Below are 20,427 nucleotides of genomic sequence, written 5' to 3'. Positions count from 1 at the left end.
TCAGTATGAGCACTCAGTTTAAAACTTTACAGCTTTTATCCAGAAGCTCTGCAACACAAACATTTCAAATGTATTTCAAAAGCTGAAATGTAGCTCATTTAGAATAAGGCAATTACAAAAGAGTGCATGCGGAAGGTGTATGCAAATTGCACAAAATATGTGTGTGTGTGTCTTCAGCTGTGTCTGAAAAAGCATTTTAAAACTTCCCCAGAACTGAGGGGGAAATAAAAAAACACACAGTGTGTTACAGTTATGGGAACTCTGCCTAAGTCGGTGGCATTAAAAAATGGACAAGGACAACTGGCAGTCCTTGTAGACGGAATCGTTTTCTGGTAATGTGCTGCCTACTGTAGCCTGCAAACTGTACTCATGGATTCATATGAAAAATTCATGGTACAATCTACTGTAGCTCTGCAGTTACATAGTCAGTATGGCTGCACTGGAACATTGTACCTTGGCATATTGTTTTTTACTTTTTCAGTAAAATCATTCCCATTATTTATATTACTTATGATGGAAAACCTTGTGTTATGAGTATGGCACACCAACTAGTCCCTTGAATAAGTACAATAACTTGGTGACCAGCTATTCTTAATAAGAACACTTTGTAAGAGATCACTTACTGAGGAAAAAGCACAAGCATAAATGCAAATTATCCTCCTGACTCTGCTGTAATGACTGTTATTCTGCATTTCCAGGAGTTTAATGCTTAAAAATAAATCCGGTGATATGACAAAATACTGATTTTATAATGTACTGAAAAAATTCACAATCATTAAAAAGCAAATAATTAACAGCTTCAGAAAGTCAACTTAACAAGTAATCACACTGAAAAAAGTACAGAGCCAAACTTTAACTTCTAGTTTAGTACGTGATATTTGTAGCAAGCTAATGTTGGCTGAATTATTTTAATGTTGGGCCTCACTGAATATTGTGCATCTAACATTTTTATAACATATGCAAATCCTGAGTATGCAGAGAGTATACTCTCTCTATGCTGCATTCATCCTTCCTTCTACAAATGGCCTATCCAAATCATCAAACTGAAAAATGTTAAATTACCATTTGAGTTCAGCATGAACCTATGTATAATATTATATCTTGCTTTCCACAGTAGTGAAATTCATAAAGTGGTTTAACAAATGGAATGTTTTTGTTTGTGCCTTTGTGGTTTGAAGCTTCTGAGAGTTTATTCCATCAGACTAAACTACAGAGCTGTATAAAATATGCAGGTGAACAGCTTTTTAAGCTCTTTAAGCGATAAAGACTCCTGGATTTAATTAATGAGAAAAAGAATCTCAAAAAAACTTTGCCCAGATCAAAAATGTCTGGTGTTAAGCTTCAAATTTCTCAAGAACTACATCTGAGGAGGAGTTTTAGCAGAGTTTCCATCTTCTGTTCATTAAAGCAGAGAAGATGATCAAAGAAGCATGGCAAGAAAACATCCCTGCAATCTCTCGGAGACACATCTGTCTGATACTGGCTAAGCCAGAGTCAGAGTGAGGGGACTGGAGGGGATGACTGAAAAAGAATGGACTGAGGAAAAGAGTGGTCAATTTATGCAATCATCTAAGCGTTCAGGTTCCTTTTCTTATTGTATCTACAGTAGTGGTATTATGATGTGCATGGTCTAACATTAACATTGTTGGCTTTTAAAAGACCTTTATGAGTGCCATTATGCTAAAGCACAGAGTGTGTCCTGAAATGAAAATGTAACATTAAACAAACTATCGTGTCTGTACTTGGGAGCGGCAGTATAGTCATATTTAAAGTGCTAATGCGTGTGCAAATGTTTTCTGTTCTGCGTAAAAGTCGAGCTCTCTTTCTGCCCCATTAGGGAGCTGTCTGCTGCTTTTAAATGGCAATTATATCGCTGGCTATTACTGAAGCTCGCCCAACTCCAGCAGTTGAAAATGTACTCATACCACTAGATCTCTTTCCAAATTTCACAGCAGTGGACTTGGATTTCACTTGCAGCTCTGAATTCAAAATATGCAGGAGTCAGTTTTATAAACCCATGTGTGTAATATTTATCTAGTCAGAACCGATTAGCACTTGAATTAGGGAAAAGCCAGGTGTTTCCCACAGAGCAGTGACATTTGCAGTCAGCCTGGCTCTTAAAACTGCAGACAGTGTAATCTTAGGAGACCAGTGATTCCTAAAACAGAAAGTCCAGATATAAAACTACAGCTGATGGCCAATCACTAACAGTGTGTTTTATTAAACAATTAGCAAGAAGATAGTGAACTGGAAAGAGCTGAGAGCCTGAGGGGCCTGACAGGACAAGCACAGCTTTCATTCTTAACTCTGCTCAATAGGTTGGGCACATACTGTCCGAGCAGGAATAACTGAGGAATTAATATAATGCCAGTCAACGAAGTGGCCTAAATTAATGCCTCCAGTCTTTCACATCTACAGTACTAGACAGTTGACTAAAAGTGACAGGTGAGTGAGGATGCAAAAGTTGGCAGAAAGTGCTGAATACTTTACAATGGGAGATAATGCAATACCTATACACAGTATGATGTGCCTCGGGGGAAATAAGATTGGCCCACAAATTTAAACCCGTTGGTGCTAGAAGAGATCAAACTCTTACCAGGAAGAAAAGAGGACCACTGGAAAGCTGTGATACACCGACTCACTGCTGGACTCCGATTACCAGAATACCACTGTCAGATGTGTCAGTAGCTGCTCTTGAAGTTTTGGATTCACTGGACATGATGTTTGCACTTACTGAAGCGAAATGTAAGCAAGCATTTGCACATAATGTCAAAGACAGCATTTAATAATCAGTTTATGTTTTTTGGTTTCTGTATTTGTTAAGTCATGTCTGTTCTAAATATTCTTGGTAGTAATAAAGGTAGGGCTGGTGGGTTATTTCAGAAGCATTTTTGTTCCATATCTTGAAATTCTCTCTTCATGCCAACGGCAATGAAAACATTAAATGCACTGACAAGATAAAGGAAAAAATATGCCATCTGTGGCAGCAGCAAGGCTGAAAAAAGCCTGACTGGTAACTTTACTCGCCCCAAGAAAAACCACTGAAGTTCCTACCTGCCTGTCAACCTAACTTCCTACTTGCGTGCACTCTTCCCATGCACTTATTGCTCAAGCCAAGAGTCTCCCACAATGCAGTTGCAGGCAAACGTGTTACTGCTCTGTTTTGATAGCTAAAGCTAGCGAGTTATGGCAGTACCCACAGCAGCTTTTGTTCCCAAATGGAGACCATTGTTACAGGCCAGGCCTTCCATGAGCTGGCAGAAGTTGTGACCTGTGTGAGAGCAGTATGAGAGTGAGAAGACCGCCACATGGAACAGACTCCTTTTACATGCAGCCATGCATGAGGAAAATATATATGTATAGATAGAATTGTAATGCAGTTAACCGGGCATCAAAAGCCATGTGTAGTGTTCATGTTACCAAGACAAAATCAAGTCTGTTTTGAATGGAGTTATCTGGCCTCCCTCTTCACTTCTCCCTACAAGAAAAGCACAGACTTCTAAGTCTAGTTACCGGCTACAGGCCAGGGCTAAAGCAGCTTAGCCATGAACCAGAGGTCCCCAACTACAGTTCAGGCCACAGATCTGGGCGGGTAACATCGTATTAGAGGAAGTTACAACTAAAAAGCAGTAGGATGCTGCAAGAAGTAAAACCAGAATTAACAGTGGTGTGGCTTTTGAATGATGGCGACAACTTAGAGAACAAAAGGGGCTGAAAAGTGACGCCATGGTGGCCGTATTTCTGTTGGACAGGTAATTATTGCTATCGCTTTGTTTGGGGGACACTTGGTATTTTCCTGAAATCTATAAGTAGTCAGGCAGTGTGCAAGGCATTTTGGTTTGGAGGAGTGGTTTTGGAGAGAAGTCTTTGTTGTCTATTTTCAAAACCGAGCTTCCTCTTGCTGGTTTTACCAGGATCGCCAACCCAAAGCATTTCTGGCCGTAGACCAGGCAATGATGTATCAGTGATTTCATGTCCTTCAAGACTGAGAGAGGTGCCATCGGTGTCTGCTTTTGCCTGTTGGTTTATCCACTTTAGACAAATTCAAATAGAGATAATACACACAGCACATAAACAGAGAGCAGCAGAATAACAACAATTCAGCAATGCAGACATGACTCAGTGTCAGAGGCCACTATAATGAACTCATTTCACCTCATTACTGCAGAGCAGAACCTAAAGCCTCATTCCTCAACACTCTCTGTGGTGTTGCTAGACTTTTGATTCATTAATTCAATCTGGGATCAAGTTGAGAAATGTTCAGAGAAACTATCACAGATTAAATGATTTTCAGAGACTCGGAAACAAAATATTGCAATTTTATTCACATTTTTTGTGGGGGGCATGTTCTCCCTCTGGCAGCATGGGTTCTCTCCAGGTACTCCGGCTTCCTCCCACAGTCCAAAGCTTAGGTTGACTGGCGACTTTAAAATGCCCGTAGGAGGGAGTGTGAGTGTGTGTGGTTGTTTGTCTACATGTCAGCCCTGTGTGTACCCCAACTCTTGCCCAGTGTTAGCTGCGATTGGCTCCAGCACCCCTGCGACTCTATTCAGGAATAAGCAGTATGGATAATGGATTGGTGGACATTTTTTTACTTTTAGAAAGGGCCCATTTTACCAAACTAATCTGAAACATGTCAATGATAGCTTAAATAAGATAAGCAAGGACTCCAGGATTTTGATAAGATAGTTTCCCTCTGTCAAGGAAGGCAGAGTTCGGCTCAGTCTTGTTTTTGTGAGCTGTCTCTGAGTGTACTAAGTGCTTGGTGAGCCTCTATGTCAGAGTATTTTTTGGTTTCCTAAAAACCAGGCACAGTGCTCGGCTGCATGGGTGGAAACAGAGACGAGGCAGTGGCTAGTACAGCTACTGGGTCAACCTCCTCTGTTCTGACCCACGTCTTTGAGGTGAGCCACCTGTTGAGAAAGCAGCACACAAACACATACATACAGCAACAGAAACAGACACGTGCATATGTATAAACACACATTTGTTCTCATTACTCGTGGAATTTACATTGATTTACATTCATTTCCTGGAGACTTATCCTAACCTCAACCATAACCATTACTTGCCTAAGCTTTCCCCAACACTTAACCTGACTCTAAGCTCACTCTAAGCATAAACCAAGTCATCAACCTAAAATTCAAAGATTCCCCACATGGAAGGCCAAGTCCTTGCAGTGTGAATGTGTCCCCACAGTGTGAGTAAAAGCAGACGTACACACACTGACTGCCTGGTCGCAGCACTGTGTATGAAGACGAAATGCCACACTCCCCCTGACATAAATACTGCATTAGCCACTGAGAACCTCTATGTTGCCGGAGCAACATAGACATAGTGTAATTACTATCTTGCAGGTTGGTGCAATAAAGCTAGACCCAGAACCTGGTGGCCCCAGAGCCCCTGGTAATGGCTTTTATGGCAATCGTTACTGTCACACTACCACACCAGGGAATACATACAAGGATATGCTTAACCTCAAAGCCCAGAGCTCATGGCATCAGACCGAAGAGCTTCAAAGCCACAGTTCAAACTGTGGGTGCAACACGAGTTTCAGATCAACAGATCTCTATACACAGATGTCTACATTTACATAAATATAAAAATATCTATATTAACATAAAAATGACAGAGATCCCTATCATAAGATTGTTTAATTCTAGGCCTGGCAACAGGTTTGAGGGACACCTGGAGTAACCACAGACTGGTTCCATTTCCTGTCATTAAAATACCAATATCAGCAAACTAAAATATTAATATTTCCCACAGCACTTAATCGATGCATGTCAGCGTTCCTTAAATAAAAAGTGTCTGTACTAATGTCACAAGTAATCATTGACCTTTTATGGAATATAATATTAAGCTGAGTCGAAGTTCCTATAACGTTTGTCAGCTGAACTTGTATCAGCAGCTCTGTGTTGTTTTGTTTGTTTGTGTTATTTGCAGCAGTTGATACGTTCCCTTACTGTCTCCACTTAGGAAGTTCCTGAGGGAAACCCTCAATGGTGATGTTCAATAGTAAAATCCAAAGGTAAACACAATAGGATTTTTAACATGCTAAATATGGCCAGCAGAAATAAGCCTTATTCACATAGCTCCACAGTCATCGGGGGGAAAAAGCTACAATACAGACTTATCTGAAATGAATGATGGAAATTTAAACCTGAGATTCATCATGTCTTTCTGCATAAGACAAAAGCTGTAATCTAATGTGGACCGTTTAATGGAAGCTGTTTGACTGAGGCATGACTGAGCATCTCTGAAATGTTTCTGTCGCTGTCCCTCTCTCCACTTCTGTTCCTCTCCTCCTCTGTCTGAGAGAGGATAAATTAGCAGAAGGAATCGAGAGCAGGGCTGCTTAAAGGAGGGTTTTAAAAAGCTTTGAACAAGACCCACGCCAGTAATCTGACAAATCCATAAGGAGAGCAACTCAAATCATGTTCCTTTGTAATAGGCTATATACTGCTTTGGCAAGTCAATGTGCCCTGTGTTTATGAATACAATGCATGTGTACCACACCCTGCCCTAGTGATAATGAATACAAGTCTCTCTAATGAATTATTTTATTAATTTAGTAATCTTAGAACAAGACATGCCCTTTGGCCATTGAGTTAAGTATTCAAATGTTTTAGGTTACATGCCTTGTTTCTGCTTTATGGTCATGGTTCTGTGTGTATGTTCACGTATTTGCTATATAGTTGTTGTTGTTGTTTGTTTGTTTTGCTGCACAGTGAGGACATTTTTGGACATTTTGGCCAGTCCTCACTTTATGAAACAGCTTTGAGGGTTAAAACTTGGTTTTGGGGTTCAAGTTAGAATTAGGTTTAGGTTGGGGTTATGCATTTAGTTCTGATGGTTAGGTATTAGGGTAAGGGGCTAGGGAATGCATTATGTCAATGAGGGTCCTCACAAAGATAGAAGTACAAGTGTGGTGTGTGCATACATATGTGTGTGTGTGTGTGTGTGTTCACTGTGTGTAATCCAAACAGCTGTGGGGTAGATAAGAAAAACCCTTGGAGAGACTCATTTTTAATCCTGCCTCCAGGTAGAGTGGACAACACGGCTTCTTTCACTTTGGCACAGGATGTGCACACACAGGAGATTTCAGCTCCATAGCCTTTGTTTTACAGAAGTGAGTACAAGTGATGAGACGTGTGCAGGATTTGTTTTGGTTTTGTCTACAGTACTTTTTTATTCGTGTCACTTTGCTGGAAGGCAAAGAGCGCAAATTGGAGAGAAAGGTCAAGTACAATAGCACTCTACAGTCACTGTGATATAATGAAAAGGAGCTTGTCAAGTTAATTCACTGGCCCTTCACAGTGTTCTCCTACATTTCACTTCAACAAAATCCAAAAGCTTTGCAGATACGAAGGATTACAGAGCTGTCATAATACCTCTCCTTCTCATAAAATCATATGGAGAGAAAAAAGAGATGGATGAAGGCATCTACAGACTGGTGAGATGAAACCGAGAGAAAGCACATTTAGATGAAGTTAGCTCATAGATTTTCTGACATCCATGCTTGTATTTTTGTCTCTGTGGCATTCTCAGAAGTACAACAAAGACAAAGAGCTCCTGGTGGTGCGGGATGTTGTATTTCATCTACAGAAATCTGTCAGCTCTTTTTTTTTTAGCTTTAGTCATGTAACCAGACAAAGGCAGTGACAGTGCAGGCAAACCCGCTAATAAGTCAGTGAAACTTGAGCTGTAGCAGAGTCGACCGGATCAAACTGCAACAATAATGATGAGTGTTTTTAAGGCCACAGTGTGCCTTCCAGCAAATAGTCCATGTTTCCACATGCCCACTTTATCACATCTCACACCCACAGATAATGTCTGTCAGCTTAACAGTGGTCATTACCTCAGTGAGGTGAGTTAAGGAAGCATTTCCACACCAACAAAAGTTTGCCGTGTAACTTTATCAAACCCTTTGCTCTTGCTTTCTTTTCCCACCCCTTTCCTTTTTATGGCCAGAGTTAATTTTGCCTTTTCTATTCCCCTTTTCTATTTCTGAAAAGTATCTAGGGAAAAGATCTGCTCAGTTAAGCTTCAACAAAAAGATGGCTAAGCTACACGCCACTTTGTGTGTGTGTGTGTGTGTGTGTGTGTGTGTGGGTGAGGGGGGAGAGAGAAAATCTACTACTCTCATTTGTAACACCTAACACCCTTAGACATCTCAAAGTTACCATGCCTACTCAACCTTTTCACTTAGCGCTCCATCTGTATCACACACTCGCTCTCCTCCTGAAACACAATAAATGCGTTCATTCTCCCCAAAGATGCGTTATCTCCTCGGCACATTCTCCCACTAGCTAACACCTCCCACCGCGTCCTCTGCTTAAATAAACTCTACATGATACTTCGGGCTGTTTCCAAGCTACTGTTGCTACGGATGTCAGTCAACACCCTTCACACACACATACAGGCATACTCACACCATCACTGCCATCAAATCACCAGCTTATTTGTGCTACCGGTGTGCCAGTGAAACATGTTAAGCAGATTAAAGTGTTGAGGACTTAGCTGCATTGGCATGCCAGAAGCCCTGTCTCAGGTTTGTTACAGCTCAACGCTAACAGAAAGCGAAATGAAAGTCTCAGGTGTGGCATGACAATTACTAAGCAAAGTAAATCTCAAATAAAAGAAAAGAGAACTTTTTTTGCTTTGCTGCTGGTATTCCCTGATTTAGTTGGTGATGTGGTTACTGGACAGAGTGGGGATTGACGTGTACACATTTCCACAGGTCTGTCTCTGCCTGTCACCCACCACCCTTTCTCCAAATGTGTCTGTCATCTATGTATATCACTTCCCCTTGATACTTAATGTATCTTTAATTAGTATAATGTAAATGTATGATACTTAATGTATCTTTAATTAGTATGAAGTGTATAATGATAGCCTAATGACTTAAAAATAGACCATGGATCCTATCCACACACCCATGTTGTTTAACGCATGCTACTATTAAGGATGGCTCTATGAAAAGAATGTGTATGACTGTGTATTTAAAAATAACCTATAATAAACAAAATATGAAACCGAACTGATATAGGTAGTATAGATACAGCTGACAGAGGTAGCGATAATAGGGATCGAGCGTCTTTTTTTTACCCTGATCTGGATCTAAGTGCATTAACATTGGCTGTGTGTCCAAAACTAATACTACAGCATGTGTAGAAGCTGAATATATTCATTGTGGATTGAATATGTCTTCTGCACAATGAAATAACAGCTGTAGCCCACCTACTTTGGTGCACCTTATTTTAATGAATTACTTCCTGGTGCAAAACTTTTAACTTGATCATGTAACATGACTGATATGACATGAATAACTTAAAGGATCCAACTCCTGAAAATGACATGACACAATCTGCTAAAGCAGACCTTCCTGAGGAAAACCCTCAGTGGTGATGTTTCACTCTGCTGGAGTGACAGCAGCAGTCAGCACCCATTAAGAATGAGAAAATGTGCAGCTGGCTGTGGGTAACCTTTTATTAAGATAGATACAAGGTTAAACAGTGCAGGTGGATTTATGAAACACAAAGAAAAACACAAAGAAACCCGAAACAACGCAAACTCTTACTGAGACAGCGTTAGTAGATTCAAGCAAATGCCATGTGTACCATCCATCTTCCTTCACACTTGGTTTTAGCACTACCTTTCAGTGGCTAGCTGCATCACCCACATATGTCAGCAAACCTGCTATTCTTATCTTAAAGAGCTGAGATCTCACACAATCTCATGAAACAATCATGTCTTGTATGATGTCATGTATGATGTTTACAGTTTTAGTCTATTTTTAGGGGCCTGTGAGTTGGTGTTAGATATTCTGGAAGAAACTGGATCAAGGCACAGATGCAGCTGAGGCCTTATTTACATTTGGTTTGGCAGTGAAGATATATTACAGTATTTGGAGGAGGTTGTGGTTGGGAAAGCACTGTCTTTTTTTGTTTTACTTTTACTCTCATTCATATTCTGGACATTATTCATGAGAAAACATCTTAATGTCAACAGCATGCAGTGTCTACAGTGAATACTGAATATGGAAGATCTATTTTTGTGACTGTTACTAAAAATTATGTACATATTATAAAATAAAAAACAAGCAAAATAATCATTACACTGCGCTTTTAGACAAAGCTATACAGAGGACACTATACATAGATGAGCCACAGGATTAAAACCACCTGTCTAACGTCATGTAGGTCTCCATCGTGCTGCCAAAACTGCTCTGACCGACCACACGTCTGAATGTGACCTCTGGTATCTGACACCAAGACATCAGCAGCAGATCTTTTATGTTCTGTAGGTAGCAAGGTGGGGCCCACATTCATCAGACTTGTTTGTCCAGCACATCCCATAGATGCTCAATCAGATTAAGATCTGAAGGATTTGGAGGCCAAGTCAAAACCTTGAACTGGTTGTTGTGCTCCTCAAACCATTCCTGGACAATTGCAGTGTGGCAGGTGTATTACTCTGCTACAAGTGGCCACTGCCATCGGGGAATACCATGATCAGTCTGTGGCTATGCAGCAAGCCTATTTTGTATAATAACCAACAGTAATCTTATGTACAGTAATTAGAGCAGCTTTGAATTCCAATGTAATATTTAAAACGTTTATCTTTCTTGTCCTCATTTGTAAGTAGTTCACAATCTGGCTAATCCAGTTTTCTGAATCTGGCACTGAGTGAGCTTTTTATAGTAAACAAGTCACCAGGGAAAGCAAATATCTCCTGGCCAACACACATGTTAAAAAGATTCCTTTTACTAATAAGGCCCAATACGTTTAAAAGGCTCAAAACTATGTTAAAAGATGTCTTTTCTGTCCAATGTGAACACCACAACAGAACGACAACCTACTACATATTTGTGGTTCACCCTGTTGGTTAACTCATTTCCTCCAAGATGCTTCACTGTAAGCTGCATCTATCGTGACAGACTGAGAAACACACACAAAAGAGGGGGAAACCACAGCCAAGCAATGGTGCTGTCAGGTCTGGAATCCACAAGGATGTGTACTCCTGGTTGTCACTACTCTCCCTTTCCACCGGTGACTCCATCTCAGAGGACCTTTCTATGTGTTGTTTGTACAGTTGTATAATAGTAACTGTTTGTTTGCAAATGACTTAAATTCCAGCTTAGCAGTGAGAGAGAGAGACGTTTCCAGGCACCCAAAAGGACAAATCATGCTACCAGACAGCAAAAGAGCAAATGCTAGATTTCCTACTATAACTCACAAAAACACATTTAACTTTGCAAGTCACATGTTTTTTCTAAAAGCTTTTTTCTAAAAATAAAAAATAAAAAATTCTAACCGCTGAACCATTAACTATTGTCACAGGAACAGAAAAATCTCTTTTTTTTTCTTTCTGACCTCTGCCTCATAAAGTAACATCACACTAGGGTCCATTATAATGAGAATCCAATACAAGCATTCACACATTTTCTGTTCTGTTTCCCCAGGGCACAGGTGATCCAAAAAGAATAAATTGAATTTTTAACAAAACTGAATCTGCTCTTTTTCTTGTAACAAAGCAGTGAAGAATCACTTCACTGGGTGGGTGGGGGTTATGTATAGCTCTTCAGCTGCTGAATGCTTCATTATAATGCCCAGTTGGTCACTAATTGTATCTGTCTGCTATCTGGTGCTGAGCAGGCATTGCTCTCAGTTCATTTTAACCTTTTTCACAGACAGCCAGATGAAGGGGCAGGTAGCTAAACCAGTGAGCTGAGATGAAACTCACCATAAAAGTCCCTCATGCTGAGATGAGCTCCTTAGTTCTCTAAGAGCGACCCCTTTCTGTCTGCTGTTGTGCATTGTCATATTGTTTTCATATTGTCATTATAAAAATATTGACTACAACCACTTACACACAGACTGACTGATGCAAAAACAATAGTTGTAATGTTAACGCATGTATTCAATTCAGAAGGAATGATGTTTGTCATCACATATAGTCCATGCAGTAGTGTTCTTAATGTCTAATACCATATCAACATATTTAGACACAACATAATAATTTAGATCAATGCATAATAAATAGGCAAGTAAGGGTGTGGGATGGGGAGAGAGGCTGTTGAGCTGAGGAGGTCATCTCTAGCTGGTCTTTGAAAGTCAGAGTTCTGATTCCAAATCTACGTACAATAAATACACATAGTCACTCAAAATAACACATAAAAGCAGTCTATGAGCCATGATAAATAAGAAGTATCCTGCAGACGTCTCGATGTTACAGTCACTACCGATAGCAGGGAAAGTCTGCCCGACCTCACCGTGTGCTGCTGTCACTCACTATTTAGTCACAATTTCTTACAACAGTCAAGTGTAGCAAAGACATACTTCACTGCTACCTTGGAGATAAAAGTTGTGTCTATTTTTGTATTTTATTAAATTTATTTATGTTTTTTGCATTTGATGCCGCCAGAAGCAGCTGTAGTTGTAGATAAAGTAGGGAGCACATTCTTAACAGGCTGCTCACTCCTGCAGACCTCAGTCAGTTTCTGAACCACTTTTGGTGCAACACCATAAACACAGTGACAAAAGTACATCTGTATTGTCATTTTTGAAAATAAATTCTTCATAAAGTTATTGTAAATGAATTATTATTACATAGGGAAAACCCAACAAATCCCCCTTGAGCAAGCACTTGGCGACAGTGGGGAGGAAAAACTCCCTTTAATGGAAGAAACCTCCGACAGACCCCGGCTCTTGGTGGGCGGCCTTCTGCCTCGACCGGTTGGGGTGAGTGGATAGAGGAGAGGCAAAAGAGGTTTAGTGGAGATAAACAAAATATAACTAGGCACATGTTAGACAATTAGATTTCAGTGGGTCTGGGAACCCTGTACTGTACTGTTGCACCAAATATGAGCTACTGCCGGTCACCAGGCTTGCAAGAAATTGTTGGACACATCGATTTGCACCTTGGCCTGGAGTTTAGATTTGTATTTGTCACAACCAGTGAGCCTACCCAGAGTGACAAAAGACCACTGACGACAGGAGGCAAATGGACTATGGGAGCTTTTGCTATCATACTCTGATGCCAGCGGTGATCACAGTGGGCAAAGTGTCATTGTGGTCCCACAATGACATGAGATGAGGCTCATTACAGCCAAATGCATCAGGGTGATAGTGTGAGCTACACAGCTTTAATGCTACCATCCTATTTCAAATGGCTATTTTCTCCAAGGGAGACTCCTCATTGAATAATGTTCACACACATTAAAATACACAGACAGTTGCACATACAAGACCCACACACATGCAGTTTAAAAGTGAAAAACAATGTTGTCTTGCCGTAAAAGGGACATGGAATGTCTCTAATTGTACGGAGCAGAAGGACTCTGTGAATCACACTTGGCTTGGTGAATGGCATTCACATGGCAATAATGAAAAAGCAAACTGAGACAAGCTTTATCACACCCTGATCTCTACAGACATTCACAGACACACATACAAAGAAGAGAAGGTCCAGCAAGTGGGAAACACGCTGTAGTAGGTGAGCAAAGATTAACACTACAAAATAAATACAAGAATTTGATATACGTATGACCACAGGGATTCAAAAACTCAGATCCAAACCAAATTTGGAAAATAAGAAAAATAAGGTTATTATATAAACAACATTGACCATAAAGTGTACATCCAGCCTGAAGTATTTTGTTTTGAATCACAGGATACAAATTTCTGACTAATTTATTTATTTATTCATCCAGCCAGCCATTCATTCATTCATTTTTTATTTTTGTCTTGCAGGTAACAAAATGCAATGAAAGGAAGAGATTCACATCCCTACAGTAACGTATCAATTTCCACTGTGGATTTAAAGAGCAAAACTTAAATTGGCAGAGTTGAATTCTCTTAAAGCTCTTCATCCTAACTCTCCCCATGTCTGTGCTGGCCTCAAATTCTCCCTGGCATTCACTCATTCGGCACTGTCCCTCAGTACTGGATTCTCAAAGCTTCTGTGAAGTAATTCTCCATCTCTCACACATATCCTCTTTCACTTTCTAGACACACACACTCATAGCTGGCCATTGCAAATTACAAATGATCCAAAGTGTCTGATGATATGAAACTAGCAGTGTTGTTGTGACAGTATCACTCTGTGGTTTTATATCCAAGCAACACAAATCACTAAGGACCAAGCTTAGCTTCTCTTTCTGTACACTGACACACACACAAACATAAATGCAGCTAAAGACTCAGACAGAAGTGCACACACTTATTGCATTGCTATATAACATAATCAATTTTTAAAAATCCACATATTTTACAAAGTCTCTAAACAAATCTGTGACACAAATGGCTGCTAGCCCACTGCCTCACAGTAAATATTGCTTAAAGACATTTCCCCTGAGATCAGAATATGTGCACAATACAAAATAACGGTGGTTATTGGGGCACAACTAAAAAAATCAGAAATGGGTCTCAAATCTCCAGCCGTGCATATCTCCGTCTCCCACAGTTCTCCCAGCTCAGACATCACTGCCAAGTATCACACCACAGATTGGCTAAGTATGATAGTCCATGAGCTTGCAGCCAGCTTTAGCTATTCAGACCTTGATCCATAAACATCAGGGAAGTTCTACATTTCACAAATAGAGTGGATGGGACCCTAGATCCATGTCACAAGTTTCATCACTGCTATGATGACCATGGAGGAATTTTCCCACCAGCCTCAAAAGATGCTGCCAGAAGACACAGTGCACATCAATTCTGAATCACTACAAGCACCCTAACACCTCGAAGTAGGTGCAGGAGACAAGCACAGCAGGTAGGAATGGAGTGAAATAGCTAAAAAGAAGACTGCAAGATCCAGTGGTGTCTGACTGGATGTGTGCAACCAGTTATCAGCAATTCTCAGTAATTTTTTTGACAGCAAACATTAAAATATAATTGACCAACTACTGACAACTGTACTGAGCATTCCAGTGCTTATGATTTGTGCTCTGCCATATATTTTGCAAGTGCAGTCTGTCAGTTGATCGAACTACTATTAAATCTGATTTGTGCAAAGCAGCTTCACTGGAGAAATTAGCCAAAGTCTTTTAAACGTCCCAGCTGTCAGTTGCTTTGATGATGATCAGTTGATGTGACATACTTTAATAACTCTTACCAGCAGGTAATGTTTATTTGTCTATAATAATCCTCAACACTGTGGCGCACCATCTTTCATTTACAGTACAGAAGTTTTATAAACACTGTGACAGCTGAATTTTAGCAGATCCCCAGGAGTCTATAAAGATGCTAATTTCTAAACAACCCAATCACTGTTCATTATCTGCTGAATTATAAAGCCATAAAACTGACAGTTATCTTTCAAAACATGACTAATTTGCAAGTGTATTTGCATTTTTCCCCAGGGCCATCTCATCTATTCAAAAGGTAATTTCACAGGTTGAAATCCTATCATGTGCTGCAGTTGTGGCGTATTTCCATTTAATATCGACTGAATGATGAGGATTTTTGCTGGACGGGCCTTTGGTCAGTGTATTCATAGGCACCATAAATACCAGTACTCTTTGGTAGATAGGTGTGTGGTATGTCGTGGTGCTCCACTGGGTGACAAGCATCAATTACCTAGCATTACATCAAAAATTATTAAATGAGAAAAGAGAAAAGCTTTAAATCTAAATGGTAATTAATCTAATATGTAGCTAAATGTACAATACAGACATGTATAAAGCAAACTCTTGTATAAATATAATATTCTATTCAGACTACGGTGCCTGGTTTCCAAGGTAACAGGTGATAGAAGACTGCACAGTAGCAAAAACAGCGTCTTTCTTTGGATAATGCTAGATGCCCTTTATCTTTATCACTCCTTAACTGCTAGTAAGACCTGCTCAGCATTTTTATGTTTAGTCTTCCAAATTCTTCTACCTCATTTACCTCCTAATCTGCCCATCGCTGCTTAACCCCCTCCCAGGCAAAGCGATACTTTCCTGTCCCATTTCTCTCCCAGGACCCAGGCCATTGATTAATCTTTGGTGGAACATGTAGAGAGGGCCCATGTATCCCTGACACATCTTACCGGTGGCTGAGAGTTGAGCCCCCCCCTCTTGGTGGACCCCCCTCTGGAGCTGAGTCTCTTCCATGACTCTGAGAAACGCCCCCTGGTGGTGGGACGTCCTGGCCCGGATGTCCCAGATGCAACAGATGAATCATCCCGGGTGGAGAATGGCCGCTCCCTTCGCAACTCCCTGCGTTCGGCCCACTTCTTTTTGGAAGCCATTGGTGTTAAAAATCTGGTCGAAGAGACGTGGGAAGCACGTTGAGTTGAGGAGGCTCTTCTTCGATCAAACTAGTGCCACAGGTGGCATCTTCACTTCATTCTTAACTCTGTTGCCTACTAACCTAGCCTGATTCGTTCAGTCTCCCCTGTTTCTGTAAGTCTTCTTTGTCAGATTGAAAGATTGCGCAAGAGAAATTTTCCACTCCCTTTGCCCTTTTTCCTTTTAATTTTTCCCTTCTTGATCTCTTGATCAAAAGGAGAGGGATAGCAGATCTCCACCTGCTCTGCTGCACTCCTATGCTCTTCTTTTCTTCCCTGCAGCCTTCCTCTAGGCAGAATGAGAGTCAAAGTGGAGAGGTGACAAAGCAGAGGGTGATGTCTGCTCCCTGTTGCATGTGCTGTTACTGTGGCTTGGCCGTTGATGCTGTTTTCCCTCCTTGCAGCGAGAGAGAGAGAGAGAGTGAAAGAGAGAGAGAGAGAAAGAGAGAAACAGGGAAACAAGGCAAGGGAACGTGAGAGAGAGGAATAGAGGGGGAGGAGGGGGTTGGAGGGTATGATTTTCAGACCCAGGTGAGAGGGGCTTCAAGACAGACACTAAATAAACCACAAACCAGGGAAAAAAGCAAATGACAGCGAGGCAGGTGGAGAAAGGAAAAAAGAAAATGGTACCAGGCAAAGAAAACAATGAGGCAAGGCAAGAGTCTCTGGAGTGCAGGGTTCCTGTAGCGCAGAGATGCTTTAAGCTGACTGAGAGGCACAGAGACAGAAACCGTGTTCAGTAAGTCACTCTCTCACTGCTAACAGCTTCTAAACCTCCATCTCCTCCCTCTCCTCGTCCTCTTGCTCCCTGAGCTTTCATTCACAATCTCACCCTCCTCGTCTTTCATGTGCAGGGGACGTGTCTCCCCCTCTTGTTCTTCTTTATCTTCTTCCTCTTTGATGTACATGGTTTGCAGTTCATGAGTTAATCCACCTGAGCCTCAGTCTCTGTTGCAATTGAAGAGTAAACGTCAGTACCAATTAAAAACTGGCAGGTATGATGTTCTCTGCCTTCCCGGTCTTGATCTTCTTCCACTGTTTTATTTCTTACTCAAAGATGTGTTAAATGGCATGCCATGCTGTGGAGTTGACAGAAGGTAAGAATTTGATTGCTTTCTTCAGGAAAATGAGCAAAATGTTTGTGTTATAATGCTTCAGCTCCTGTATATGAGAGTTGAAATTGTTCCTAATTCTACAATGGCCAAAACAGAAAATAATTCAGCAACAAGAAAACAAGATGAGAGAGACAGAGTGGAAGACTAGCAACGACAGAACAAATGAGATAGCAGGACAGAGTGGGAGACACAATAAGGAGAGGTGACAATGTCTGGCCACCAGGGACATTCTTGTCATCGCTCCCAGCAACCACAACCACCTGGGAACACACTCCTCTGTGTATTTGTGTGTGTGTGTGTGTGTATGTGTGTGAGATGACACAGCAAGAGAATGAGTGAGCAAAAGAGAGACAGAGAAAGTAAAAAAGAAAGACAGAAATTCCCTGATGCAGGAGGTTAGAGTGAAGAAATGGCAGAGGGAGAGCAGGAGAAGGAGGAAGATGGAGAGACAGCAGGAGTAAAAATGCCTAATCACAAGTTCTGATTAAACTGAACAACATTACAGTCAGCCCTCATGGGAATGGCAAAGTGTTTCCTTATGTCATAAAATGCTTTGAAATTAATCTGTTGCAATAATGATTGATTCTAAGCATGAACAGAATCCTGCCACAAAACACAAACTGAATGGACACTGGAGCTGAAACTATAAGTCAGCAGATTATCATTTGATGTGTTAACTGCATAGACTGTATGGAAAGATGGACAACATGGCATCTGTCATCCAAGATGTGAAGCCACCACAAACCGACTGCCACCTCTATTGTTTACAGTATTAATTGTAAATTAGTTTGACAGTGAAACTATAGCAATAGACATACTCATACTGCTAGAGACACAGGCAATGGAAAGATTATTCAATTTCAATAACACCACTTCAGGGCTAGCTCCAGAACACAAAAACCAAATGGCATGCCAAACTCATATTCACAAGTTATTACTGACAACTTACTGGGTTCATGAGAAAAACGGAAATGGGGCAAAAAAGTTTGAGAAACCATGTGACAGAGAGAGAAACAACATAAACTCTGTAAAACAGGGGAACTAAAAGCTGTAAATGTCACCTTAGACACTCTAACACTCTAAGAAGATCTGACTTTGTGTATTTCAGGTTCAGACTCATTTGGTGTGTACCGGCTGGCATTTGGCTCCCTCTTGTCCCCCAGTAACGTCCCCTGTCTTTAACATCAAAGATCCACCTACACAGGGTTGCATAGTTGCCATGGTTACTAACCCACAAACTTAGAGGTTACATCATCACTGTAATCCATCCTTCTATCATCACAAGCACTCATGTGTAATTTTACACAGTTACATCAATGAAAATATTCCTTCCCCACATCAGTAGCAGACCCACAACCAATCACCTGCAAAAATGTATACGTGCGCATACATATATAGTGCAAACCGATGTGCAGCCATCGTATGGGATCTGATCTCCAGATTTTATAAGAAATAATCAAATTTAATATGTGTAAAATTATTATTTTACAAGAAATAATAAAATTGATAGGACAGTGTCATCATGTTCAGTTTCAGCTAATGTCGACAGTGTACTGACACCAACACCAGATACATAATTATCTTAAAAACACCTACAGAGTTGCCTGCCTGATCAAAATATGCCCTTTAACTCCAGGTCATTTCATTAAACAAGTAACTCTTTTTGAAAAAAAATTTTAATTGGATGTTTGTGAGGAGAGGGATATTTTTTCTGAGGTTGCAGAAAGTGTCGAGCTCAAACTTTTATAAATTACAGGGGAAAAAAATGAGAGAAAAGAGCAAAACATGCCCCCATGAAAGCAACTGCTATTAGTGGAGAAAATAACAAAATACTTGAGAAAATTACCAGTTAGTCTTTAATCTGCAAAACAAATACTCGTTGTCAGACTTGATTAACATGATATTACTCTCAGGCCTCAAGGTTAGACACTACAGAAGTGGTTTTTAGTGTTATCTGAATCATAGCGGCACAGATGCTTTTGAAATGATTAGAGTTCAAGTTCTTGTTTAATCGTTTGATATCCATCAAACCTTTGAGCCACATACATATCTTTATTATAGTTGAAGTAGGTTTTAAACATTTCCTACACATTTTATTTTTTAAGTGTTTAATGTTAATTACACAGAGACAGCTATGAAAGCTTTTGGACTACTTTAACTCACTTGGTATCTGTTTAAACTCTGTTTATCCAGAATTCAACAGCCAGATTATCACACAACTCCAATTTTAGCATCGCTGCACTGGTGGTCCATTAATTTAAAAAATATTACCTACTCTAATATTTTACCTACATGATAATCTGTGGTCTGATAATATTAGAGAACTCTTAACCCCTTACTGTCCAACCAGGGATCTTATATCAGCTGAACAAAACTTTTAATTGCTCCACGGACCAGACTGACAACCAAAGGTCACCGTGTGTTTTGGATGATGACCTTTTAGCTTTGGAACTGCCTTCCTCTCAGGCTGAGATCATAAATTTTCAGTGCAGCTTTTAAATATCGGTTTATATTATTGTCTTTTACTCCATTTAATTTCATTGCCATAGCAATTTCAATTGTGCTTTATTTTGTGTCTGTTTGAATGAATTTTATCATTATTATTATTATTAGTATTAATAAATGTGAGCATCTGAAATAGTCACACAGAAAATCTTCACCACAGTATTTTCCATTGACTAAATAAAGGCACTAAATAAAGTGCCCAACTTTGACTGCACATGAATATCACAGATAGAAATCTTTGCTCTCTAAAATGTTAACAAAAATGTGAACTGCTGTGGCTTTAAAGTAAAATGATAAAAAAAATGATTTAATATTTCCAGACTCAAAGCCTGACAGCAGAGTGTTTCTGAATGTAATGTATAAAATCTGAAGTTAGGTCTTTTAGCTTTCATGTGTCGCTGACCTCAGTATGCACTTACACTTATACTCAGAATTCAAGAGTAACATTATCCTAAGAAGTGGAAAAACCTACAGCGTTATAAATGTTTTTTCCCTTTGGAATGTTGGTAATTAATTCCAAGACTCCTGCTGA

The 20,427-nt window shown here is 40.2% G+C and overlaps 1 protein-coding gene across 1 annotated transcript in view; it reads right to left on the bottom strand.

Annotated features, from left to right (window-relative positions):
- Window positions 1-16,687, bottom strand: part of trpm3 (transient receptor potential cation channel, subfamily M, member 3) — a 131,133-nt gene extending 114,446 nt beyond the window's left edge. Inside the window, 1 exon segment of the mRNA XM_020594295.1 lies at window positions 16,036-16,687. Within this exon segment, the coding sequence (XP_020449951.1) occupies window positions 16,036-16,236 (201 nt within the window). The 5' untranslated portion in view covers window positions 16,237-16,687.
- Between the last annotated feature and the right edge of the window lie 3,740 nt (window positions 16,688-20,427).

Source organism: Monopterus albus, unplaced genomic scaffold (assembly GCF_001952655.1).
Source record: "Monopterus albus unplaced genomic scaffold, M_albus_1.0 scaffold23.1, whole genome shotgun sequence".
NCBI classification, from domain to species: domain Eukaryota; kingdom Metazoa; phylum Chordata; class Actinopteri; order Synbranchiformes; family Synbranchidae; genus Monopterus; species Monopterus albus.
Note: the sequence above shows the minus strand (reverse complement) of the source record. Positions and strands in the feature narration are given on the sequence as shown.